This window comes from Sphaerodactylus townsendi, linkage group LG08, assembly GCF_021028975.2.
Source record: "Sphaerodactylus townsendi isolate TG3544 linkage group LG08, MPM_Stown_v2.3, whole genome shotgun sequence".
Classification (NCBI taxonomy): Eukaryota; Metazoa; Chordata; class Lepidosauria; order Squamata; family Sphaerodactylidae; genus Sphaerodactylus; species Sphaerodactylus townsendi.
The window spans coordinates 98,158,963-98,184,230 of record NC_059432.1 but is presented as its reverse complement, the minus strand read 5'-3'; the positions used below and the strand labels follow the sequence as shown (position 1 = coordinate 98,184,230).

The 25,268-nt window shown below is 62.8% G+C and overlaps 1 protein-coding gene across 1 annotated transcript in view; it reads left to right on the top strand.

Annotated features, from left to right (window-relative positions):
• PLD1 (phospholipase D1) overlaps positions 1-25,268 on the top strand; it is a 137,201-nt gene that overhangs the window by 95,326 nt on the left and 16,607 nt on the right. Inside the window, exons 14-16 of the mRNA XM_048506934.1 lie at positions 11,373-11,483; positions 12,979-13,067; positions 20,749-20,862. Coding sequence (XP_048362891.1) covers positions 11,373-11,483; positions 12,979-13,067; positions 20,749-20,862 — 314 coding nt within the window. The remainder of the gene's footprint in view (positions 1-11,372; positions 11,484-12,978; positions 13,068-20,748; positions 20,863-25,268) is intronic.

Genomic DNA, 25,268 nt, shown 5'->3' with positions numbered 1-25,268 from the left:
GGGGGGGGTGGGGGGGGGGGGGGGTGGGGGGGGGGGGGGGTGGGGGGGGGGGGGGGTGGGGGGGGGGGGGGGTGGGGGGGGGGGGGGGTGGGGGGGGGGGGGGGTGGGGGGGGGGGGGGGTGGGGGGGGGGGGGGGTGGGGGGGGGGGGGGGTGGGGGGGGGGGGGGGTGGGGGGGGGGGGGGGTGGGGGGGGGGGGGGGTGGGGGGGGGGGGGGGTGGGGGGGGGGGGGGGTGGGGGGGGGGGGGGGTGGGGGGGGGGGGGGGTGGGGGGGGGGGGGGGTGGGGGGGGGGGGGGGTGGGGGGGGGGGGGGGTGGGGGGGGGGGGGGGTGGGGGGGGGGGGGGGTGGGGGGGGGGGGGGGTGGGGGGGGGGGGGGGTGGGGGGGGGGGGGGGTGGGGGGGGGGGGGGGTGGGGGGGGGGGGGGGTGGGGGGGGGGGGGGGTGGGGGGGGGGGGGGGTGGGGGGGGGGGGGGGTGGGGGGGGGGGGGGGTGGGGGGGGGGGGGGGTGGGGGGGGGGGGGGGTGGGGGGGGGGGGGGGTGGGGGGGGGGGGGGGTGGGGGGGGGGGGGGGTGGGGGGGGGGGGGGGTGGGGGGGGGGGGGGGTGGGGGGGGGGGGGGGTGGGGGGGGGGGGGGGTGGGGGGGGGGGGGGGTGGGGGGGGGGGGGGGTGGGGGGGGGGGGGGGTGGGGGGGGGGGGGGGTGGGGGGGGGGGGGGGTGGGGGGGGGGGGGGGTGGGGGGGGGGGGGGGTGGGGGGGGGGGGGGGTGGGGGGGGGGGGGGGTGGGGGGGGGGGGGGGTGGGGGGGGGGGGGGGTGGGGGGGGGGGGGGGTGGGGGGGGGGGGGGGTGGGGGGGGGGGGGGGTGGGGGGGGGGGGGGGTGGGGGGGGGGGGGGGTGGGGGGGGGGGGGGGTGGGGGGGGGGGGGGGTGGGGGGGGGGGGGGGTGGGGGGGGGGGGGGGTGGGGGGGGGGGGGGGTGGGGGGGGGGGGGGGTGGGGGGGGGGGGGGGTGGGGGGGGGGGGGGGTGGGGGGGGGGGGGGGTGGGGGGGGGGGGGGGTGGGGGGGGGGGGGGGTGGGGGGGGGGGGGGGTGGGGGGGGGGGGGGGTGGGGGGGGGGGGGGGTGGGGGGGGGGGGGGGTGGGGGGGGGGGGGGGTGGGGGGGGGGGGGGGTGGGGGGGGGGGGGGGTGGGGGGGGGGGGGGGTGGGGGGGGGGGGGGGTGGGGGGGGGGGGGGGTGGGGGGGGGGGGGGGTGGGGGGGGGGGGGGGTGGGGGGGGGGGGGGGTGGGGGGGGGGGGGGGTGGGGGGGGGGGGGGGTGGGGGGGGGGGGGGGTGGGGGGGGGGGGGGGTGGGGGGGGGGGGGGGTGGGGGGGGGGGGGGGTGGGGGGGGGGGGGGGTGGGGGGGGGGGGGGGTGGGGGGGGGGGGGGGTGGGGGGGGGGGGGGGTGGGGGGGGGGGGGGGTGGGGGGGGGGGGGGGTGGGGGGGGGGGGGGGTGGGGGGGGGGGGGGGTGGGGGGGGGGGGGGGTGGGGGGGGGGGGGGGTGGGGGGGGGGGGGGGTGGGGGGGGGGGGGGGTGGGGGGGGGGGGGGGTGGGGGGGGGGGGGGGTGGGGGGGGGGGGGGGTGGGGGGGGGGGGGGGTGGGGGGGGGGGGGGGTGGGGGGGGGGGGGGGTGGGGGGGGGGGGGGGTGGGGGGGGGGGGGGGTGGGGGGGGGGGGGGGTGGGGGGGGGGGGGGGTGGGGGGGGGGGGGGGTGGGGGGGGGGGGGGGTGGGGGGGGGGGGGGGTGGGGGGGGGGGGGGGTGGGGGGGGGGGGGGGTGGGGGGGGGGGGGGGTGGGGGGGGGGGGGGGTGGGGGGGGGGGGGGGTGGGGGGGGGGGGGGGTGGGGGGGGGGGGGGGTGGGGGGGGGGGGGGGTGGGGGGGGGGGGGGGTGGGGGGGGGGGGGGGTGGGGGGGGGGGGGGGTGGGGGGGGGGGGGGGTGGGGGGGGGGGGGGGTGGGGGGGGGGGGGGGTGGGGGGGGGGGGGGGTGGGGGGGGGGGGGGGTGGGGGGGGGGGGGGGTGGGGGGGGGGGGGGGTGGGGGGGGGGGGGGGTGGGGGGGGGGGGGGGTGGGGGGGGGGGGGGGTGGGGGGGGGGGGGGGTGGGGGGGGGGGGGGGTGGGGGGGGGGGGGGGTGGGGGGGGGGGGGGGTGGGGGGGGGGGGGGGTGGGGGGGGGGGGGGGTGGGGGGGGGGGGGGGTGGGGGGGGGGGGGGGTGGGGGGGGGGGGGGGTGGGGGGGGGGGGGGGTGGGGGGGGGGGGGGGTGGGGGGGGGGGGGGGTGGGGGGGGGGGGGGGTGGGGGGGGGGGGGGGTGGGGGGGGGGGGGGGTGGGGGGGGGGGGGGGTGGGGGGGGGGGGGGGTGGGGGGGGGGGGGGGTGGGGGGGGGGGGGGGTGGGGGGGGGGGGGGGTGGGGGGGGGGGGGGGTGGGGGGGGGGGGGGGTGGGGGGGGGGGGGGGTGGGGGGGGGGGGGGGTGGGGGGGGGGGGGGGTGGGGGGGGGGGGGGGTGGGGGGGGGGGGGGGTGGGGGGGGGGGGGGGTGGGGGGGGGGGGGGGTGGGGGGGGGGGGGGGTGGGGGGGGGGGGGGGTGGGGGGGGGGGGGGGTGGGGGGGGGGGGGGGTGGGGGGGGGGGGGGGTGGGGGGGGGGGGGGGTGGGGGGGGGGGGGGGTGGGGGGGGGGGGGGGTGGGGGGGGGGGGGGGTGGGGGGGGGGGGGGGTGGGGGGGGGGGGGGGTGGGGGGGGGGGGGGGTGGGGGGGGGGGGGGGTGGGGGGGGGGGGGGGTGGGGGGGGGGGGGGGTGGGGGGGGGGGGGGGTGGGGGGGGGGGGGGGTGGGGGGGGGGGGGGGTGGGGGGGGGGGGGGGTGGGGGGGGGGGGGGGTGGGGGGGGGGGGGGGTGGGGGGGGGGGGGGGTGGGGGGGGGGGGGGGTGGGGGGGGGGGGGGGTGGGGGGGGGGGGGGGTGGGGGGGGGGGGGGGTGGGGGGGGGGGGGGGTGGGGGGGGGGGGGGGTGGGGGGGGGGGGGGGTGGGGGGGGGGGGGGGTGGGGGGGGGGGGGGGTGGGGGGGGGGGGGGGTGGGGGGGGGGGGGGGTGGGGGGGGGGGGGGGTGGGGGGGGGGGGGGGTGGGGGGGGGGGGGGGTGGGGGGGGGGGGGGGTGGGGGGGGGGGGGGGTGGGGGGGGGGGGGGGTGGGGGGGGGGGGGGGTGGGGGGGGGGGGGGGTGGGGGGGGGGGGGGGTGGGGGGGGGGGGGGGTGGGGGGGGGGGGGGGTGGGGGGGGGGGGGGGTGGGGGGGGGGGGGGGTGGGGGGGGGGGGGGGTGGGGGGGGGGGGGGGTGGGGGGGGGGGGGGGTGGGGGGGGGGGGGGGTGGGGGGGGGGGGGGGTGGGGGGGGGGGGGGGTGGGGGGGGGGGGGGGTGGGGGGGGGGGGGGGTGGGGGGGGGGGGGGGTGGGGGGGGGGGGGGGTGGGGGGGGGGGGGGGTGGGGGGGGGGGGGGGTGGGGGGGGGGGGGGGTGGGGGGGGGGGGGGGTGGGGGGGGGGGGGGGTGGGGGGGGGGGGGGGTGGGGGGGGGGGGGGGTGGGGGGGGGGGGGGGTGGGGGGGGGGGGGGGTGGGGGGGGGGGGGGGTGGGGGGGGGGGGGGGTGGGGGGGGGGGGGGGTGGGGGGGGGGGGGGGTGGGGGGGGGGGGGGGTGGGGGGGGGGGGGGGTGGGGGGGGGGGGGGGTGGGGGGGGGGGGGGGTGGGGGGGGGGGGGGGTGGGGGGGGGGGGGGGTGGGGGGGGGGGGGGGTGGGGGGGGGGGGGGGTGGGGGGGGGGGGGGGTGGGGGGGGGGGGGGGTGGGGGGGGGGGGGGGTGGGGGGGGGGGGGGGTGGGGGGGGGGGGGGGTGGGGGGGGGGGGGGGTGGGGGGGGGGGGGGGTGGGGGGGGGGGGGGGTGGGGGGGGGGGGGGGTGGGGGGGGGGGGGGGTGGGGGGGGGGGGGGGTGGGGGGGGGGGGGGGTGGGGGGGGGGGGGGGTGGGGGGGGGGGGGGGTGGGGGGGGGGGGGGGTGGGGGGGGGGGGGGGTGGGGGGGGGGGGGGGTGGGGGGGGGGGGGGGTGGGGGGGGGGGGGGGTGGGGGGGGGGGGGGGTGGGGGGGGGGGGGGGTGGGGGGGGGGGGGGGTGGGGGGGGGGGGGGGTGGGGGGGGGGGGGGGTGGGGGGGGGGGGGGGTGGGGGGGGGGGGGGGTGGGGGGGGGGGGGGGTGGGGGGGGGGGGGGGTGGGGGGGGGGGGGGGTGGGGGGGGGGGGGGGTGGGGGGGGGGGGGGGTGGGGGGGGGGGGGGGTGGGGGGGGGGGGGGGTGGGGGGGGGGGGGGGTGGGGGGGGGGGGGGGTGGGGGGGGGGGGGGGTGGGGGGGGGGGGGGGTGGGGGGGGGGGGGGGTGGGGGGGGGGGGGGGTGGGGGGGGGGGGGGGTGGGGGGGGGGGGGGGTGGGGGGGGGGGGGGGTGGGGGGGGGGGGGGGTGGGGGGGGGGGGGGGTGGGGGGGGGGGGGGGTGGGGGGGGGGGGGGGTGGGGGGGGGGGGGGGTGGGGGGGGGGGGGGGTGGGGGGGGGGGGGGGTGGGGGGGGGGGGGGGTGGGGGGGGGGGGGGGTGGGGGGGGGGGGGGGTGGGGGGGGGGGGGGGTGGGGGGGGGGGGGGGTGGGGGGGGGGGGGGGTGGGGGGGGGGGGGGGTGGGGGGGGGGGGGGGTGGGGGGGGGGGGGGGTGGGGGGGGGGGGGGGTGGGGGGGGGGGGGGGTGGGGGGGGGGGGGGGTGGGGGGGGGGGGGGGTGGGGGGGGGGGGGGGTGGGGGGGGGGGGGGGTGGGGGGGGGGGGGGGTGGGGGGGGGGGGGGGTGGGGGGGGGGGGGGGTGGGGGGGGGGGGGGGTGGGGGGGGGGGGGGGTGGGGGGGGGGGGGGGTGGGGGGGGGGGGGGGTGGGGGGGGGGGGGGGTGGGGGGGGGGGGGGGTGGGGGGGGGGGGGGGTGGGGGGGGGGGGGGGTGGGGGGGGGGGGGGGTGGGGGGGGGGGGGGGTGGGGGGGGGGGGGGGTGGGGGGGGGGGGGGGTGGGGGGGGGGGGGGGTGGGGGGGGGGGGGGGTGGGGGGGGGGGGGGGTGGGGGGGGGGGGGGGTGGGGGGGGGGGGGGGTGGGGGGGGGGGGGGGTGGGGGGGGGGGGGGGTGGGGGGGGGGGGGGGTGGGGGGGGGGGGGGGTGGGGGGGGGGGGGGGTGGGGGGGGGGGGGGGTGGGGGGGGGGGGGGGTGGGGGGGGGGGGGGGTGGGGGGGGGGGGGGGTGGGGGGGGGGGGGGGTGGGGGGGGGGGGGGGTGGGGGGGGGGGGGGGTGGGGGGGGGGGGGGGTGGGGGGGGGGGGGGGTGGGGGGGGGGGGGGGTGGGGGGGGGGGGGGGTGGGGGGGGGGGGGGGTGGGGGGGGGGGGGGGTGGGGGGGGGGGGGGGTGGGGGGGGGGGGGGGTGGGGGGGGGGGGGGGTGGGGGGGGGGGGGGGTGGGGGGGGGGGGGGGTGGGGGGGGGGGGGGGTGGGGGGGGGGGGGGGTGGGGGGGGGGGGGGGTGGGGGGGGGGGGGGGTGGGGGGGGGGGGGGGTGGGGGGGGGGGGGGGTGGGGGGGGGGGGGGGTGGGGGGGGGGGGGGGTGGGGGGGGGGGGGGGTGGGGGGGGGGGGGGGTGGGGGGGGGGGGGGGTGGGGGGGGGGGGGGGTGGGGGGGGGGGGGGGTGGGGGGGGGGGGGGGTGGGGGGGGGGGGGGGTGGGGGGGGGGGGGGGTGGGGGGGGGGGGGGGTGGGGGGGGGGGGGGGTGGGGGGGGGGGGGGGTGGGGGGGGGGGGGGGTGGGGGGGGGGGGGGGTGGGGGGGGGGGGGGGTGGGGGGGGGGGGGGGTGGGGGGGGGGGGGGGTGGGGGGGGGGGGGGGTGGGGGGGGGGGGGGGTGGGGGGGGGGGGGGGTGGGGGGGGGGGGGGGTGGGGGGGGGGGGGGGTGGGGGGGGGGGGGGGTGGGGGGGGGGGGGGGTGGGGGGGGGGGGGGGTGGGGGGGGGGGGGGGTGGGGGGGGGGGGGGGTGGGGGGGGGGGGGGGTGGGGGGGGGGGGGGGTGGGGGGGGGGGGGGGTGGGGGGGGGGGGGGGTGGGGGGGGGGGGGGGTGGGGGGGGGGGGGGGTGGGGGGGGGGGGGGGTGGGGGGGGGGGGGGGTGGGGGGGGGGGGGGGTGGGGGGGGGGGGGGGTGGGGGGGGGGGGGGGTGGGGGGGGGGGGGGGTGGGGGGGGGGGGGGGTGGGGGGGGGGGGGGGTGGGGGGGGGGGGGGGTGGGGGGGGGGGGGGGTGGGGGGGGGGGGGGGTGGGGGGGGGGGGGGGTGGGGGGGGGGGGGGGTGGGGGGGGGGGGGGGTGGGGGGGGGGGGGGGTGGGGGGGGGGGGGGGTGGGGGGGGGGGGGGGTGGGGGGGGGGGGGGGTGGGGGGGGGGGGGGGTGGGGGGGGGGGGGGGTGGGGGGGGGGGGGGGTGGGGGGGGGGGGGGGTGGGGGGGGGGGGGGGTGGGGGGGGGGGGGGGTGGGGGGGGGGGGGGGTGGGGGGGGGGGGGGGTGGGGGGGGGGGGGGGTGGGGGGGGGGGGGGGTGGGGGGGGGGGGGGGTGGGGGGGGGGGGGGGTGGGGGGGGGGGGGGGTGGGGGGGGGGGGGGGTGGGGGGGGGGGGGGGTGGGGGGGGGGGGGGGTGGGGGGGGGGGGGGGTGGGGGGGGGGGGGGGTGGGGGGGGGGGGGGGTGGGGGGGGGGGGGGGTGGGGGGGGGGGGGGGTGGGGGGGGGGGGGGGTGGGGGGGGGGGGGGGTGGGGGGGGGGGGGGGTGGGGGGGGGGGGGGGTGGGGGGGGGGGGGGGTGGGGGGGGGGGGGGGTGGGGGGGGGGGGGGGTGGGGGGGGGGGGGGGTGGGGGGGGGGGGGGGTGGGGGGGGGGGGGGGTGGGGGGGGGGGGGGGTGGGGGGGGGGGGGGGTGGGGGGGGGGGGGGGTGGGGGGGGGGGGGGGTGGGGGGGGGGGGGGGTGGGGGGGGGGGGGGGTGGGGGGGGGGGGGGGTGGGGGGGGGGGGGGGTGGGGGGGGGGGGGGGTGGGGGGGGGGGGGGGTGGGGGGGGGGGGGGGTGGGGGGGGGGGGGGGTGGGGGGGGGGGGGGGTGGGGGGGGGGGGGGGTGGGGGGGGGGGGGGGTGGGGGGGGGGGGGGGTGGGGGGGGGGGGGGGTGGGGGGGGGGGGGGGTGGGGGGGGGGGGGGGTGGGGGGGGGGGGGGGTGGGGGGGGGGGGGGGTGGGGGGGGGGGGGGGTGGGGGGGGGGGGGGGTGGGGGGGGGGGGGGGTGGGGGGGGGGGGGGGTGGGGGGGGGGGGGGGTGGGGGGGGGGGGGGGTGGGGGGGGGGGGGGGTGGGGGGGGGGGGGGGTGGGGGGGGGGGGGGGTGGGGGGGGGGGGGGGTGGGGGGGGGGGGGGGTGGGGGGGGGGGGGGGTGGGGGGGGGGGGGGGTGGGGGGGGGGGGGGGTGGGGGGGGGGGGGGGTGGGGGGGGGGGGGGGTGGGGGGGGGGGGGGGTGGGGGGGGGGGGGGGTGGGGGGGGGGGGGGGTGGGGGGGGGGGGGGGTGGGGGGGGGGGGGGGTGGGGGGGGGGGGGGGTGGGGGGGGGGGGGGGTGGGGGGGGGGGGGGGTGGGGGGGGGGGGGGGTGGGGGGGGGGGGGGGTGGGGGGGGGGGGGGGTGGGGGGGGGGGGGGGTGGGGGGGGGGGGGGGTGGGGGGGGGGGGGGGTGGGGGGGGGGGGGGGTGGGGGGGGGGGGGGGTGGGGGGGGGGGGGGGTGGGGGGGGGGGGGGGTGGGGGGGGGGGGGGGTGGGGGGGGGGGGGGGTGGGGGGGGGGGGGGGTGGGGGGGGGGGGGGGTGGGGGGGGGGGGGGGTGGGGGGGGGGGGGGGTGGGGGGGGGGGGGGGTGGGGGGGGGGGGGGGTGGGGGGGGGGGGGGGTGGGGGGGGGGGGGGGTGGGGGGGGGGGGGGGTGGGGGGGGGGGGGGGTGGGGGGGGGGGGGGGTGGGGGGGGGGGGGGGTGGGGGGGGGGGGGGGTGGGGGGGGGGGGGGGTGGGGGGGGGGGGGGGTGGGGGGGGGGGGGGGTGGGGGGGGGGGGGGGTGGGGGGGGGGGGGGGTGGGGGGGGGGGGGGGTGGGGGGGGGGGGGGGTGGGGGGGGGGGGGGGTGGGGGGGGGGGGGGGTGGGGGGGGGGGGGGGTGGGGGGGGGGGGGGGTGGGGGGGGGGGGGGGTGGGGGGGGGGGGGGGTGGGGGGGGGGGGGGGTGGGGGGGGGGGGGGGTGGGGGGGGGGGGGGGTGGGGGGGGGGGGGGGTGGGGGGGGGGGGGGGTGGGGGGGGGGGGGGGTGGGGGGGGGGGGGGGTGGGGGGGGGGGGGGGTGGGGGGGGGGGGGGGTGGGGGGGGGGGGGGGTGGGGGGGGGGGGGGGTGGGGGGGGGGGGGGGTGGGGGGGGGGGGGGGTGGGGGGGGGGGGGGGTGGGGGGGGGGGGGGGTGGGGGGGGGGGGGGGTGGGGGGGGGGGGGGGTGGGGGGGGGGGGGGGTGGGGGGGGGGGGGGGTGGGGGGGGGGGGGGGTGGGGGGGGGGGGGGGTGGGGGGGGGGGGGGGTGGGGGGGGGGGGGGGTGGGGGGGGGGGGGGGTGGGGGGGGGGGGGGGTGGGGGGGGGGGGGGGTGGGGGGGGGGGGGGGTGGGGGGGGGGGGGGGTGGGGGGGGGGGGGGGTGGGGGGGGGGGGGGGTGGGGGGGGGGGGGGGTGGGGGGGGGGGGGGGTGGGGGGGGGGGGGGGTGGGGGGGGGGGGGGGTGGGGGGGGGGGGGGGTGGGGGGGGGGGGGGGTGGGGGGGGGGGGGGGTGGGGGGGGGGGGGGGTGGGGGGGGGGGGGGGTGGGGGGGGGGGGGGGTGGGGGGGGGGGGGGGTGGGGGGGGGGGGGGGTGGGGGGGGGGGGGGGTGGGGGGGGGGGGGGGTGGGGGGGGGGGGGGGTTGGGGGGGGGGGGGGTGGGGAGGGCGGCGGGTGGGGGGGGAGGGTGGAGCGGGGTGGGGGGGGTGGGATGGAGGGGGGGGTGGTGGGGGGGGGGGGGTGGAGGTGGGGGGTGGTGGGAGGGGGTGGGGTTGGGGGGCGGGGGGGGCGGGGGGGGAGGGGGGGTAGGGGGGGGGGGGGGTGGGAGGGACCGGGTGGGTGGGGGGGGGGGGTGGGATCTATCTATCTATCTATCTATCTATCTATCTATCTATCTATCTATCTATCTATCTATCTATCTATCTATCTATCTATCTATCTATCTATCTATCTACCTGGAAATGAGCACACTGATGTTGAAAAACGAATCTTGAATCTATTTCTGTATGTCTGGTCTTTGTGGTGTATTCCTCTTGATGTTACCTGAACATGAGAATCTATCTCACCCTGAGGCAGAATGTTGGTTTCCCCAATCTAGTACTTTTGGCCAAACACAGCTAAGAATCCTAGCCAGGGGGATTTCCTAGCCCTGGGACCCAAGACCCTTTATCAGGGGGCGGGAGGTGGTTCTTAGTAACAGCACCTATTTTGCCTAAAGAAGGTCCAAAATTCTATCCTTCACATCTCCTCTTAAAGGTGTTCAGTTAGCCGATAGTGAAAGAGACATTTCTTTGTCTGAGAACCACTGCTGCCTATCAGAAGCTAGATGAGACCTGATGACATGGTAGCTTCATATTTCAAAGGCCAGAGACTTGCACCTTTAGCATGCAGAGTATCTGTTCCAGCATGGACAGTGGCACCTGATATTTATTCCAGCCTCAGTTTTCATGAATCAGAGGCCCCTTCCACACACGTAAAATAATCCGTTTTCAAACCACTTACACAGTTGTTTGCAAGTGGATTTTGCCATTCTGCACATCTTCAAAGAGCACTGAAAGCAGTTTGAAAGTGCATTATTCTGCATGTGCAGAATGAGCCTGAGATTGCTTCATCAGATGCATGAAGTGTTCAGCAGTTTACAGCTATGAACAACTGAAAAGTGCCAAGGGAAAGAGATGTTACAGAGAGCGACCAGATAAAAACAATATCCATTCCTTTCTGCCATCAGCCATGCAGCCATTCCATCATGCAAGTCTCCCCCCAAGATGCTACAGCCTGCCCCAGTGTGAATTAGGCCTGTTTTTGTCCAGCTGATTAGAGAATTCACGTATGGGAAGTGCTTTCCTTGAAGACACTATTCCTTCTCCTGTAAGACTGTTAATTGCTAGGGAGAAGCAGGAAGATGTTTCGGTTGGGAGACTGCATTAGTGGACTGAGCACATTCCTTGGCGATTCTGCAAGACTGAAAATGATCCATCTTTCCTGAACTTTATGATCTGACAGACTTCACTTTCATCAGATCAGTTCTCCGGCTAGACGGCATTTATCTCTGAACGGAGCGGTTGCACCTCTCACCTTGTGAAGTTTATCAGCCATCACAAATACGATGGAAACAATCGATTTTAATCCTTGCTCAGTTGAAGTACAGAGCATTAGGCTAAAGTAACTCACAAGGTTGCCAGCCTCCAGGTGGGGCCTAGAGATGTCCTGGAATTACAGATGTACTCCAGAGATTGGTTCCCTGGATAAAAATAGCTGCTTTGAAGTGGGAATAATTATTCCTGGAAATTTGGGGTAGAGCCAGGATTTAGTGAGGGGTGGGTCCTCAACAGGTATACTGTTTCAAGAATCTGCCCTGAAGAATATTCTTCTTCTTCTTCTTCTTCTTCTTCTTCTTCTTCTTCTTCTGCTTCTGCTTCTGCTTCTGCTTCTGCTTCTGCTTCTTCTGCTTCTGCTTCTGCTCCTCCTCCTCCTTTTCCTCCTCCTCCTTTTCCTCCTCCTCCTTTCCCTCCTCCTCCTCCTCCTCCTCCTTTAAATCTTGATCTTCAAGGAGCTCCTGGATTTGAAGCTTGTTCTTCTACTGCAGACCAACACGGCTACTCATCTGAAACGACATGGATCATTATTAACAACACTGTCCATTTAAATGTATCATTATTAATGACACTGTCAAACTGTTGATCATCAAGAGCAGATATGCCTTCTAGCCTCTTTTTTTCCTTCTAGCGTGTGGCGACCTGAAGCAGCAGACCAGAATGCATGAAGGCATTTCAGTTTTGCAAATTTGCGCATGCATGTGTTAAGTGTCGTCAAGTTGCTTCAGACTTACGGCAACCCTGTGAATTAATGACCTCCAAAGCGTTCTCTCATTAATAGCTTTGCTCAGGTCTTGCAGACTGAAGGCCGTGGCCCTCTCATGCTGTCTCTCCTTCTTATCCTGCTTCCTTCAGCCTTTCCTAGTGGTTTTCAAATTTAGCTCTGACGGGAATTTAGAAAAAAAAAGCATAAATAGCTGGTGGTTTCTTTTCTAGGTCCTCCGCTCTGCGGCTGACTGGTCGGCTGGGATCAAGTATCACGAGGAATCCATCCACACTGCTTATGTCACTGTGATAGAAAAGAGCCAACACTACATATACATTGAGGTAAGTAGCAAGCCTGCAGGGAGAGCAGCGCATGTGAGCAAGCCAGCGTTTTTGTTTTGAACAGTCGCAAGCTCGTTTGTGAAATTTGCTCAATGAATGACAGCAGGTGCTCCTGAAAAACACCAGATTGTGAATGAATGAACTTCTTTGGTGAGCAACAGAACATTCTTGAAAGAGTGTTTGGCTTGCATGTTTGCCACCCAGATTTGCATATTCGCATTTTTAATCAAGGCTACATTTTGAATTTGAATATCGGGTGAAGAAAAGATAGAAGTAGCATTGGGGGCTGTCAGAAGATCAAAGGAACAATAGGCTCAATTCATGAACTGACTTGATCAGCATATGAATGAAAAACAAGACTTTGGACAAAACACAGCAAATGGATTGTTTTTAGGCAATGTTTATGTGATGCAGCGAGCAGCAGAATATACTTATTTACTTGGTGCTTTTTATCTCACTTTTCTCTAAGGATTTGAGGGTTGCATACCATGATTCTCCACCTCCTCCATGTTTACTCTCACAATAACCTTGTGAGGTAGCTTAGGCAGAGAAAAAGAAGAAGAAGAAAAGTTTGGATTTATATCCCCCCTTTCTCTCCTGTAGGAGACTCAAAGGGGCTTACAATCTCCTTGTCCTTCCCCCCTCATAACAAACACCCTGTGAGGTGGGTGGGGCTGAGAGAGCTCCGAGAAGCTGTGACTAGCCCAAGGTCACCCAGCTGGCGTGTGTGGGAGTACACAAGCTAATCTGAATTCCCCAGATAAGCCTCCACAGTTCAGGCGGCAGAGCTGGGAATCAAACCCAGTTCCTCCAGATAAGAGTGCACCTGCTCTTAGCCACTGCTCTTAGCCACTACGCCAAACTCTTCTCCTCTTCCTCCTCCTCCCAGGTTCGAATCCCTGCTTTGTTGTGGAAGCTTGGGCCACTGACGGACACTTGGTCTGGCCTACTTCACTGCATTGTTGTGATAATAAAACACAGGAGAAGGGAGTGATGTAAACCAGGAGAGGCCAACCTATGGTGCTCCAGATGTTCATGGACTACAATTGTCGGATGTTGGCAATTGGCCATGCTGGCAGGCGTGGATGGGAATTGTAGTCCATGAACATCTGGAGCACCATAGGTTGGCCACCCCTAATGTAGTTCACTTTAAGTACCTATTGGGGATATAAATAAAAGAAATAAATTAAGATAGGATAGGATAGGATAAGACACGAAAATGTGCTCAGTAATCTCCTGAGGATGAATACTACAGAGGAAGATCAGCAATGGATTTTGGCCAAGTGGTCTTTCAAGGAAGTTTCTGCTCTATGACCAATCTTCTCTTCCAGCTGCTTCCAAAAAAGCTTTCAAGAATCCCCAGGGTTTCCCAGAACACTGTTTGAAAATTGCTGCACTGACAGATGCCGTAATATCAGATAACTGTGCAATAACAATGTTATTAAGAGCAAGATTGTTTCAGGGGGGTTTTCCGTTCTCTTTTCCAACCCTTTAGAACCAGTTTTTCATCAGCTGCGCCGATGACAAGATTGTATCTAACCGGATTGGTGACTCCATCGCAAGAAGGATTCTAAAAGCCCACAGGTGAGCCTGCTCAAAAAAACACAGTCTAGGGTGCATCTATTCAACTATTCACCTATCCATGTGCAGAACATCAGCCGCTAATGAGTGTCAGCTTCTCTTGGGTTGTGTTTGTGTGTTGCATAAATGTTGGGAATGCAAGATGGATTTGGGGAGGGGTATAAATTGGACTATAAATAAACAAACAGTGTTGTTAAGAAGAGCTACACTTAGCTCAGGAGAAGGGAACATGCTTTGCATTCATTCATTCATTCATTCATTCATTCATTCATTCATTCATTCATTCATTCATTCATTCATTCATTTATTTTTATATCCCACCCTCCCCAACAGGGCTCAGGGCGGCAGACAACATAATACCACTAAACATAATAAATCAAAAACAATAACAACGACCATAACGGCAAAGCAACTACAGATGGCAAAAAAACTCACCCACCCCCCAACTGCACCCACAGGAGGCCAATGATGATAACGGTCATGCCGGCTGGCTAGATGGAAATACCTGGCGGAAAAGCTCCATCCCTTAGGCCCTGCGGAAGTCATTTAAGTCCCGCAGGGCCCTGATCTCACTGGGGAGCTTATTCCACCAGGTAGGGGCCAGGGCTGAGAAGACCCTGGCCCTCGTGGAAGCCAGCCGGACATCCTTTGGGCCAGGGATCTCCAGCAGGTTTCCCTCTGATGAGCGGAAGGACCTAATGGGGGAATACAGGGAGAAATGGTCCTGTAGGACTGCAGGTCCAAGACCCCTCGCAGCCTTAAAGGTCAACACCAACACTTTGAACATGATCCGATACATGAAGAAAATGTATCCCATGATGTCTTCAGTGAAAGGAACTCAGGTCGGATCTGTTGAGAGAAAACCTTTCTTGCTCAAGAGTCTGGGAAAATGCTGAGGAAACTGTAAAGAGATAGATCAGGGGTCTGCAACGTGCAGCTCTCCAGATGTTCATGGGCTAAAAATTCCATCAGCCATGCTGGCAGGGGCTGATGGGATTTGTAGTCCATGGACATCTGGAGAGTGGCAGGTTGCAGACCCCTGAGATAGATGGACCAGTGGTCTGACTTGCTATGACCCAATTTCCCGTGATCAATCCATTCTGTCTGAATATGTCCCCCTTTGCTTGATCCAGCAAGCAAGAGCCATATAGTTCACTCTTGCTAGATGAATCAGGAAGTACATCATTCATAATGCTCCGAAATCCATCTTCCCTTTGTGCTCAAGATCTCAGGATTACCTTCAGTAAGGAGGAGGCAGCGAATCAGATCATGTTATATATGAGAAGTTTAATCTTCTGGATTTCATGGAGATGAAGAGTTCGCTCTGGCATAAATATTTAAACCTTAATGGAGGCATTTGATGGAGTGTTCCAGCAAAGAATATGCACCTATTTTGTTCTTGAGACAATAGAAGCCATGTATAATTAATAACCTTCCCTTTACGTGGACAGATTTTCAGATGATCTGTTTTGCTAAGCAAAGTGTTATATTTTTTTATGAAAGTGAAGTTGCTCATAAGTGATTTATTTGTGTAATTACTTTTTGGCAAGTCTCAATAATTAATACATATCGCTTTCCAATGACTTGCCCTGCCTTGTGCAGATGAAATCTTTAATTTAAAGCAAAATGTGTATTCATGTAGAATTGTGCAAAGTTAAATCTCATTTCCACTGTTATTCATAGAAATTTTTTCTTACTTCTACAGAAAAAAAGAAATAGGCCTGTCATGGCTTTCCTGTGCTACTTATTAATAGGAAATAAGTCATTTTAATGCAGTACGTTCAGTCATGCAGCGTTCCGTACATTCTTTAAACTAGCATTAATTTGGGATTTTATATGAATGAGCCCAGTTTATTGCTGCATACATGCCTCCCTTCATTTCCTCTCCCATCTGAAACGAAGCTTCTTGGTTGAAACTAACTCTGAGCAGTAGTGGCGTAGGAGGTTAAGAGCTCGTGTATCTAATCTAGAGGAACCGGGTTTGATTCCCAGCTCTGCCACCTGAGCTGTGGAGGCTTATCGGGGGAATTCAGATTAGCCTGTGCACTCCCACACACGCCAGCTGGGTGATCTTGGGCTAGTCACAGCTTCTCAGAGCTCTCTCAGCCCCACCCAGAGGTGGGATCCAGAAGGTTCTCACAGGTTCCCGAGAGTAGGTTACTAATTATTTGTGTGTGCTGAGAGGGAGTTGCTAATTGGTGATTTTGCCACGTGATTTTTGCCTTAGTTACACCCCTCCTCTCAGCAGTAGCGGCAGAACTTGAAGCAGTCTAGCAGGAGGTGCACCGGCGTGCATGGCAACCTGCGCCTGCGTGCATTCGTTTCCCGCCCAAGGACCGGCGCAGCGGCTGCGTCCTTGCCACAGCCCCACCCAGCAATGCCCCGCCCCTGGAATGCTCAGCCCCGCCCCCGTCGTGCCACGCCCAGCCCTATTGGCGCTACGCCACTGTTTGAATCCCACCATCATGGGAACCTGTTGCTAAAATGTTTGGATCCCACCACTGGCCCCACCTACCTCACAGGGTGTTTGTTGTGGGGGGGAAGGGCAAGGAGATTGTGAGCCCCTTTGAGTCTCCTATAGGAGAGAAAGGGGGGATATAAATCCAAACTCTTCTTCTTCTTTGGGTTGTGTGGATGCGTCTTAAGTGCTGTCAAGTTGCTTCTGTGTTAGGCCTCATCTCCTCAGTCAATAAACAGACTCTGGATTCTTGATCAGTAGCGTTTATTGGAATGTTGTGAGAAAGCCCAACCTGGCTTTCTTGGAGCCCTTTATTCCCAATTGACCCCCCCCCTCCTTTTGTCACACCCAGAGAAAGTGTGAAGAGAGTTGTTTAGAGGCTGAGGCATCTCAAGGCCACAATATAGAGATAGATACAGCCACCTGGCTAGTCTCCCCATTTAAGGCAAACAGGCATATCCTGTTTCTCTTGGGAGATGACCCGCCAGGGTCACTTAGCCTAGTTATCTCCAATCCGTGTTAAAGCCATGAAGCCCAGAAAAGAGAGAGAGAGGAGAAGGAGAAGAAGAAGAGGAGGAGGAGGAGGAGGAGGAGGAGGAGTTTGGATTTATATCCCCCCTTTCTCTCCTGCAGGAGACTCAATGGGGCTTACAATCTCCTTGCCCTTCCCCCTTCACAACAAACACGCTGTGAGGTAGGTGGGGCTGAGAGAGCTCAGAAGAACTGTGACTAGCCCAAGGTCACCCAGCTGGCGTGCGTGGGAGTGCACAGGCTAATCTGAATTCCCCAGATAAGCCTCCTCAGCTCAGGCAGCAGAGCTGGGAATCAAACCTGGTTCCTCCAGATTAGATACACGAGCTCTTAACCTCCTACGCCACTGCATAGGAAAGGCCCATTACAAATATCAATCAGCTTACATATATCTTGCAACGATTATGCTGAAGTGAAAGTACCCATCAACCCCCAGGCGCCTCAGTTCCTGGTATTCTGGCTCACGGCGACCCTATGAATCAGTGTCCTCCCCAACACCCTTTTTGGTGACAGCCTTGCTCGGGTCTTGCTAACTGAGGACTGTGGCTCCCTTGATTGAGTAAATCCATCTCATGTTGGGTCTTCCTCTTTTCCTGCCGCCTTTGACTTTTCCTAGCATTATTATCTTTTCTAGTGAGCCTTGCCTTCTTATAATGTGGCCAAAGTAAGAAAGCCTCAGTTTACCCAAGGTATATGAATGCAGGTGTGCAATTAATCAGAGTTAGTTGCTCCTGACAAAAAATGGATTTTAATTAAGAAGAGTTTGGATTTATATCCCCCCTTTCTCTCCTGTAGGAGACTCAAAGGGGCTTACAATCTCCTTGCCCTTCCCCCCTCACAACAAACACCCTGTGAGGTAGGTGGGGCTGAGAGAGCTCCGAGAAGCTGTGACTAGCCCAAGGTCACCCAGCTGGCGTGTGGGGGAGTGCACAGGCTAATCTGAATTCCCCAGATAAGCCTCCACAGCTCAGGCGGCAGAGCGGAGAATCAAACCCGGTTCCTCCAGATTAGATACACGAGCTCTTAACCTCCTACGCCACTGCTGCATTACATTCTTTTTTGGAATCCCCATTTATGGAAGCAGGAAACTAGCTGTTGTTAACCTCTGTGCCTGGGTTCGAACATCATGGGTATCCAGGATTAGAATCTAAAAGGGAAAGGAATGTTTTTTATATTCTGCTTTTTCCTGACTGAATGGTCTGTAGACCCTGGTAAAAGAGGAAGAATAAGAAAAGAATAACAGTTTGGATTTTTACCCGGCCTTTCTCTGTTGTAAGGAGACCCAAGGCAGCTGACAAACTCTTTCCTCTTTCCACAACACACACCTGGTGAAGTAGGTGGGGCTGAGAGAGCTCCGAAGATCTGTGACTAGCCCAAGGTTCACCCAGCAGGCATCATGTGTAGGAACGGGGAACAAATCCAATTCACCAAATAAGAATCTGCTGGTCATGTAGAGGAGTGGAGAATTAAACCCAGTTCTCCAGATTAGAGTCCAGCACTCTTAACCACTACACCACGCTGGTGTTTTTTTCAGGGAACAGCTAGCTGAATGGTCATGTTACAGTCAGAGTGATCAAAACAAACTCTGTCAAGGCGCAAAGTCATATTGGGAACTTTGGCTTCTCCCTGCAGTTTCCTTGTGATCCATGCTGTTCATTTTCCTTTGCTATTTTCACTATCAAAATTTCACCTATAAGCTCCTTGGGCAGGGGAATATTCCTTCCTTCCTTCCTTCCTTCCTTCCTTCCTTCCTTCCTTCCTTCCTTCCTTCCTTCCTTCCTTCCTTCCTTCCTTCCTTCCTTCCTTCCTTCCTTCCTTCCTTCCTTCCTTCCTTCCTTCCTTCCTTCCTTCCTTCCTTCCTTCCATTAATCCAGTATAAAATAATAAATAATTAGGGAACAGCATATATGAAGACATAATAGGAGAGAAGGCAGGATGCTTAGATTTATCTACTTCTCATGTATTGGGGGACTGGGATGGTAGTCAATAAAATTCCAGAAGGGTGATCTGTGAAGAGAAGCTTATTTCTTCATATTGGTCCTCATCCAAAACATCCATCAAAGCACACATTTAATTTTACTTAGGCAAGTACCTGTATTACATTTGTAATCTGGAATTACTGCTGTTACTTTGAACTATGCAATAAAGGATGGGAGCATTCCCATTTAAAGTACATACCTGGCATTCACTGCTGAAAACACATTTTGTTTGGAACTGGCTGTTTGTAATATAGTAATACAAATCTTAGAAACAGTTCCTAGGAAATGATATATCGGCTTGGTAGAATCACTAATAATTTCTGTGTCTTTAAACCTTATGATATGCGCCATCTAGTGGTCATTTCCTGTCTCTTCATTTTTGGTGGGATCTTTGCCTTTCAAGAGGACAGAATCATAAATTTTGGTGTTAAGCAGATTTGGAAAGTCATACTGGGTGTTGATTTTAATTTTTACTGTGGTGTTAATTTTAAGTTTTACTGGAGTTTTGTAAAAACAAAAACAAAATTAGAGACTGAAGTGCATTTGTGGATTCAAAACTATACCATAATTTGGATGGTCCACAATGATAATCTGTCAGGCGATAAAAGAATAAATATGAGTTAAAAGAGAAAATGTTTTTTATATATCTGAGTCTATTGGCAGCAAATTTGCTTCTTGACTTCTGCTGTCTACTTTTATGACTATCTGGTCTTGAAAACTAAAAACATATTTAGTTTAAAAATACATACTGGTTTTATGTTGCATTAGTTTTCATGGATACCTCCTAATACCTAATAATAATACCTCCTAAAAATCCTAATAATAAGGATTTTAGTTTCAAGAGTTTTAACATTCTCCCTCCACCCATAACAGAACTGCAATTCCCAGAATTCACTGGATATGGTACATGTCTGGTGAATCAGTTTAATGATTCCAGTTTAATATCCATGTCAGTCTGTTGAAGCAAAATGAAACAGGAGTTTATCTGCACCTTAAAGATTAACAAAAAATAAAGACTAAATTTTGAAAACTAAAGACTAACAAAAAAGACTAAGAAAATGTATCCCAGCATACATTTATCTTCTATATATATATATATATAAAATGGAACCATGTGTTTGTTGCTTCGAGAATAACCCCGCACCTGCTGGCCCAAACACTCTGAAAATTTCACAGACACTTACTCATTCCCCCGACTGTGTTCTTATGTACCTCCCACTGTCACACAACACACCTGAGCCAGGTAAAGCATCTTTATCCTGGCGCACCAGGCCTTGAAGCTGCCTGTGTGTAACTGTCACCCTTAGAATGTTCGTGCCCTTAGAATGTTCACTCAGATGGCCTGATATGAGCAGTGAAAACAGTACATAGGCAATAACTCGAGTGGACGTGAAATACATGCACACGTTGCCGTGTGAGACATCAGGTGGGGTTTCCCCCCCCCCACACACACACACGCAGGTACCTTTCACTCTCTGTGCCTCACCCACTGCTACCACACAACACACCTACTCTCATACACATTCAGCAGAGGGAGAGGGAAGGGACGGAGGGGGAGGCATGCAAGGGAAGAGAAGTGAGGGAGGGGAGTGAGGGAGGGGTGGTATGCAAGGGAGGGGAGGGAGCGGGCCCAGCATCTGGATATGACCCACCCACTCTAGCAAAGGGAAAGGGGAGGGAGGTAGGGGAAGGGGTGCCAGCAAGGGAAGAGAACTGAGGGAGGATGCGGTCACACACATCAATGACATCGCACAGTATCAGCCTGCGCGTTTCCATGAGCACCCACTGCTGGCCTCTGCAATTGATTTGCTGCTACTGTTCTTTTCCCATTTCACCACAATAAGCCACAGCAACGCGTGGCCAGGCCCCGCTAGTGTTGGAATACATTTTGTTAAAGATCCACGGGACTCTTATTTTATACCAGTTTAAAAGGATGATGTGTACTTTATTTTTGCAAGTTGAAGATAAATGAGGCCAATTTGTTGCCCTTTCTAGGGATTCTGGGCTGATTTATTCATTGTAACGTTGTCAATACCATGAGTCTTCAGTCTTTGTTCTCTCCTTGTTTTGTCTGTGGTTTTTGGAACAGCTTCATTGAGCTGTGGCAAGCAAGATAATAGAAAGCCAACTCAGAGTGAGGTCGATTTTTTATTATCGTAGATCATAATTCCTCACTTCTATGTTAACCAAGTTTGTGGAAAAGGTTTGAAGATAACTTTTTAAAATATACTTTTACAATTAAGGTGGAATAAATTTTGCTAGTTTTTTGAACCTGTTTTTGTAAGAAAATATTTGGTTGTAACCTGTGAACAGTCAACACAAGGTTGCCATTTTGCTCCTCCCTCTTCCCCCAGGAGCCCCTGGGAATGTCTAAAAAGTTTGGCCTGCAAGTTGCTGGAACTTTGTGGACCAATTACAGTGAAGAGGGACTTGAGTAGATCACACACACCCTATTTCATTCTTGTACCAATGAAGTCTCTTGTGTCACGAGAAACTCCACTAGTGAGAAGGAGGAGGCGATGTCTTCCTCACAGCAGTGCCCCGTGGCATTTTGTCCACAAGGCTCCCACAACTTCCTCCGCCAGCATTTCAGTGGTCTCAGGGGATTCTGGGGGGGTCATGGGGTTGGGAGGGAAATCCAGATCACCAGAAGAGGTTGGTAAGATACCAACCATTACATCAAAATAGCATCATCTGTTTTTATATTTTATTCTAGGGAAAACAAGAGATACCGAGTCTACATAGTGATTCCCTTGCTGCCAGGATTTGAAGGCGACATTTCGACGGGAGGAGGAAACGCTCTTCAAGCAATAATGCACTTTAACTACAGGTATCCCTAGTGGTCCAAATTGCTGAGATCATTTTATTTTCAGCCGTGTATGTGCTTCACAAAAATATAGGCAATATGAAGCTGACGGTATATTTTGTAGACAGTAGGGCACAACTGACCCTTAATGCAGGCTTTAACTGAAGAGTGACCCTGTTTATTAAAAAAAAAAGATTTGTTAGCTACCTCTTCATTAAAAAAAGTTCTCGCTATCTTACAAACGAATCGTTAGCAAAACTAAAGCACAAATTGTACAGTGATAAAAGTAGCAAAACTAAACGCAGCAAGTAAAATGCATAAAACCAATAAAAGCTTCAGATAAAATTAAGGGTACGACCCTGTGAAATATACACAATTAACCAAATAAATTAGCATGTCAAAATGTTTTCATTTAAAAGTTAATTGTGTAGTCACTGGGCTAACTATTGCAGTGAGGATATTTCACAGTCATGGTGCCATGATAGAAAAGACCCTGTTTCCATTTCTTTCCCCACCAGTGAGTGACCAACTTTAGATGGACTTAGCATCAGTAATGTCTCTATATCATGTGCCTTCACCTCAGGCATTTTGGGCAGGCAAGGGAGAATTGGAAGGGCAAAAGTTATTGACAGGAAGGGTTCTAGACTGAATTTATAACCCCAAGAGAGCACTTTGCTGCATGGATAACAACTTGTTAGTGATCCCTGGCCCGAAAGACATCCAGCTGTCTTCAGCCAGGGCTGGGACCAGAGGTGGGATCCAGCAGGTTCTCACAGGTTCCCGAGAGTAGGTTACTAATTATTTGTGTGTGCCGAGAGGGGGTTACTAATTGGTGATTTTGCCATGTGATTTTTGCCTTAGTTACGCCCCTCCTCCGCTCCTCAACAGTAGCGCGCAGAACTTGAAGCAGTCTAGCAGGAGATGCACCGGCGTGCGTGGCAGCCTGCGCCTGCGTGCCTTTGTTTCCCGCCCAAGGACCGGCGCAGCGGCTGCGTCCTTGCCACAGCCCTGCCCAGGAATGCCCCACCCCAGAATGCCTGGCCACACTCCCATCGTGCCCAGCCTAGCCCCATTGGCGCTACGCCACAGTTTGAATCCCACCACCATAGGAACCTGTTACTAAAATTTTTGGATCCCACCACTGGCTGGGACTTTCTTGGCTGTGGCCCTGGCCTGGTGGAATGCTATGTCAAATGAGACCCAGGCTCTGTGGGACTTATCTCAGTTCTGCAGGGGCTTTAAGAGGGAGTTATTCTGCCAGGCCTATGGTTGAGGACAGTAACATTTTTTTCCAACATAGCTGGCCTCCTGATCCTTTTCTTTCCTTTCCCCCTTTCCTTCTTTCCTTTCTTTTCTCTATTTTCCTTTGGCTAGTGTTGATTTTAGAGAGCTATTAGGAATAGCTTGTGAAGTTTTTATCTGTTGTAAGCCACCCTGCATGTGTCAAACAAACAAACAAACAAATAAATCAAAACTAGGGCTTTAAACTAGAAGTTGAAGAAGGAGAAGAGGAGGAGGAGGAGGAGTTTGGATTTATATTCCCCTTTTCTCTCCTGTAAGGAGACTCAAAGGGGCTTACAATCTCCTTTCCCTCCCCCACCCAACAAACACAAACACAAACATCCTGTGAAGTGGGTGGACCTGAGAGAAGCTCCGAAGAAATGTGACTCGCCCAAGGTCATCCAGCTGGCGTGTGTTGGGAGTGCACAAAGCTAATCTAGTTCACCAGATAAGCCTCCACAGCTCAAGTGGTAGAGTGGGGAATCAAACCCAGTTCTCCAGATTAGAGTGCACCTGTTCTTAACCACTACACCACACTGGCTGTCTGGTCTTTAATTGTTCTTAAAGAGATCAATAGTGTGTCTCAAGTGGCCATTTAAAACCAGTTTTAAATAGTGGGCATCACCCCTCCCTTCAATGTTGTGCTGGCTGGTTCTGTGTACATTATTCCCAGTTCCAATCCAGGAAAAACATTTTGCTTTCATGTAGCCAGCAGAGGGAGCACCAAGTTTTGTCTTGTGCCAAGCCAAAACAAAAATATCACAGGGCACACTTGACTCTTGGTTTTCTAATTAAGCTTTCTTTTGCTTTCCAATTTTCTGTTGATTGTCTCTTCTTTGTAGGATCCAAAAATACAAAAGCACAGTTTAAAGAATGGACACATTTTTTTAAAAAAAGAAACTAATACTAATTCTCCAGAGGGCATTTTCCTTCTCAGTGTTGTTTGTTAGGACTGATTCATGTATCATCACTTTGGCGGCTGTAGCATGTCTCCCGCAAGCGGCGTCTGCGACGTGCTACCGTACTGTAGCAATGGCTCAAATCTTGAAGATCAGCTCAGACTATTTGAACTTTCCTATCCCATCCTTCCTCATTAAGGATTCAACACATGGCATCCCGTTCTTCCGGTTTATCGTCACAACAACCCTTTGAGTTGGTGAGAAAGAAAGCAAATGCTCTCCTTAGCCGCTCCTTTCATGGGAACCTGCAGCAAAAACAATACATTTCATAACCCTTTTGAGTGCTCAAAGTGCACATACTGCCTTGTTCTCTCTTTCTCACAATACTAGAACCAGGGGGCATACATTGAAAATGCTGGGGGGAAGAATTTGGACTAATAAAAGGAAACACTTCTTCACACAATGTGTGATTGGTGTTCGGAATATGCTGCTACAGGAGGTGGTGATGGCCACTAACCTGGATAGCTTTAAAAAGGGCTTGGACAGATTGATGGAGGAGAAGTCGATCTATGGCTACCAATCTTGATCCTCCTTGATCTGAGATTGCAAATGCCTTAGCAGACCAGGTGCTCAGGAGCAGGAGCAGCAGAAGGCCATTGCTTTCACCTCCTGCCAAAGGCACCTGGTGGGCCTCTGCGAGTAGCAGAGTGCTGGACTAGATGGACTCTGGTCTGATCCAGCAGGCTCTTTCTTATGTTCTTATGTTGTTCTTATTAAAAAGTAATTCTTCTTTCAGGAGTGAAAGTGGCACGACATAGCCTGATGTCCTGCTACCTTGGAAGCTAAGCAGGGTCAGTACTTGGAAGGTTGACCACCCAGGAAGGCTCTGTAGAGGAAGGCAATGACAAACCACCCCGACTTCATGCTTGCCTTGAAAGCGCCTTGCTGGGTCACCACAAGTCAACTGCGACTTGATGGCATTTTATTCACACACCATTCTTATTATTCCCTTATTTCCAGGATGGATTGAGAGTTTGAGCCTTGCCTAAAGCTGTCTTCGGAGGTTCATGGGACTGGTGACGCTCACACCAGATTATCACTCTTCCTGCATTAAATACTTGGGAGTAAAAACTCAGGACGCTTCCCACTTTAAACATTTTTAGCGTTCGGATTCTCAAGCCTAAGCGAACAGTTGAACCTGTCCCCAGATGTGAAATTTGCATCTCCTAATCCCAGGCTGCTGAAGTTGGTTGCTAGAGGCAGGGAAGGAGTTAAAGTTTGAACAGGACCCAGGACAGGTGATGGAGCCAGAGTCAAGGTCTAAAATGAGCACGGAGTGCATCCGGCAGAGATACAACGGGCAGCCCCAGAGGTGGGATCCAGCACGTTCTCACAGGTTCCCGAGAGTAGGTTACTAATTATTTGTGTGTGCCGAGAGGGGGTTACTAATTGGTGATTTTGCCACGTGATTTTTGCCTTAGTTACGCCCCTCCTCTCAGCAGTAGAGCGCAGAACTTGAAGCAGTCTAGCAGGAGGTGCACCGGCGTGCGTGGCAGCCTGCGCCTGCGTGCATTTGTTTCCCACCCAAGGACCGGCGCAGTGGCTGCGTCCTTGCCACAGCCCTGCCCAGGAATGCCCCGCCCCCGGAATGCCCGGCCACACTCCCGTCGTGCCCCGCCCGGCCCCATTGGTGCTATGCCACAGTTTGAATCTCACCAGCATGGGAACCTGTTACTAAAATTTTTGGATCCCACCACTGGGCAGCCCCACCCACAGCTCTCGGAAGCGGGATGTGGCACTGCTGTGGTGATGCCCTGCGGCATCCAAGAGGGCTTTCCGCCAGAGCAGGGAGCAAAAGAGGCAAAATAAACCCTTGCCATCTAGAAAGCCCTAAACCCCAGGAGGAAGCTAACATTGGCTCCGCCCCTGAGAATGTCCTCCCACTGGTGTCTAATTAGGACACCAGTGCAGCCTTATGGCAACTCAGACTTCTGGGTTTCACCACTACGGAGCTGGGGAGTGGCCGCCAGCCAGTGCGTTTGCCCTCTCTGCTAGGATAAGTGCCCCAGGGCATTCCATTCTTTCAGTTTGTCCTCACAACAACCTTTTGAGGTAGGCATGGAGGGCAAACAGGGAGGGCGTGTTTGCCCAGGGAGGGCAAACATGCCAGCACTAGGCCACACTTCTTCCCCAAACTCTTTCACTCCACCCCTCTGGATGGAGCTGTCTGCGGTCAGGGAAATGGCACAA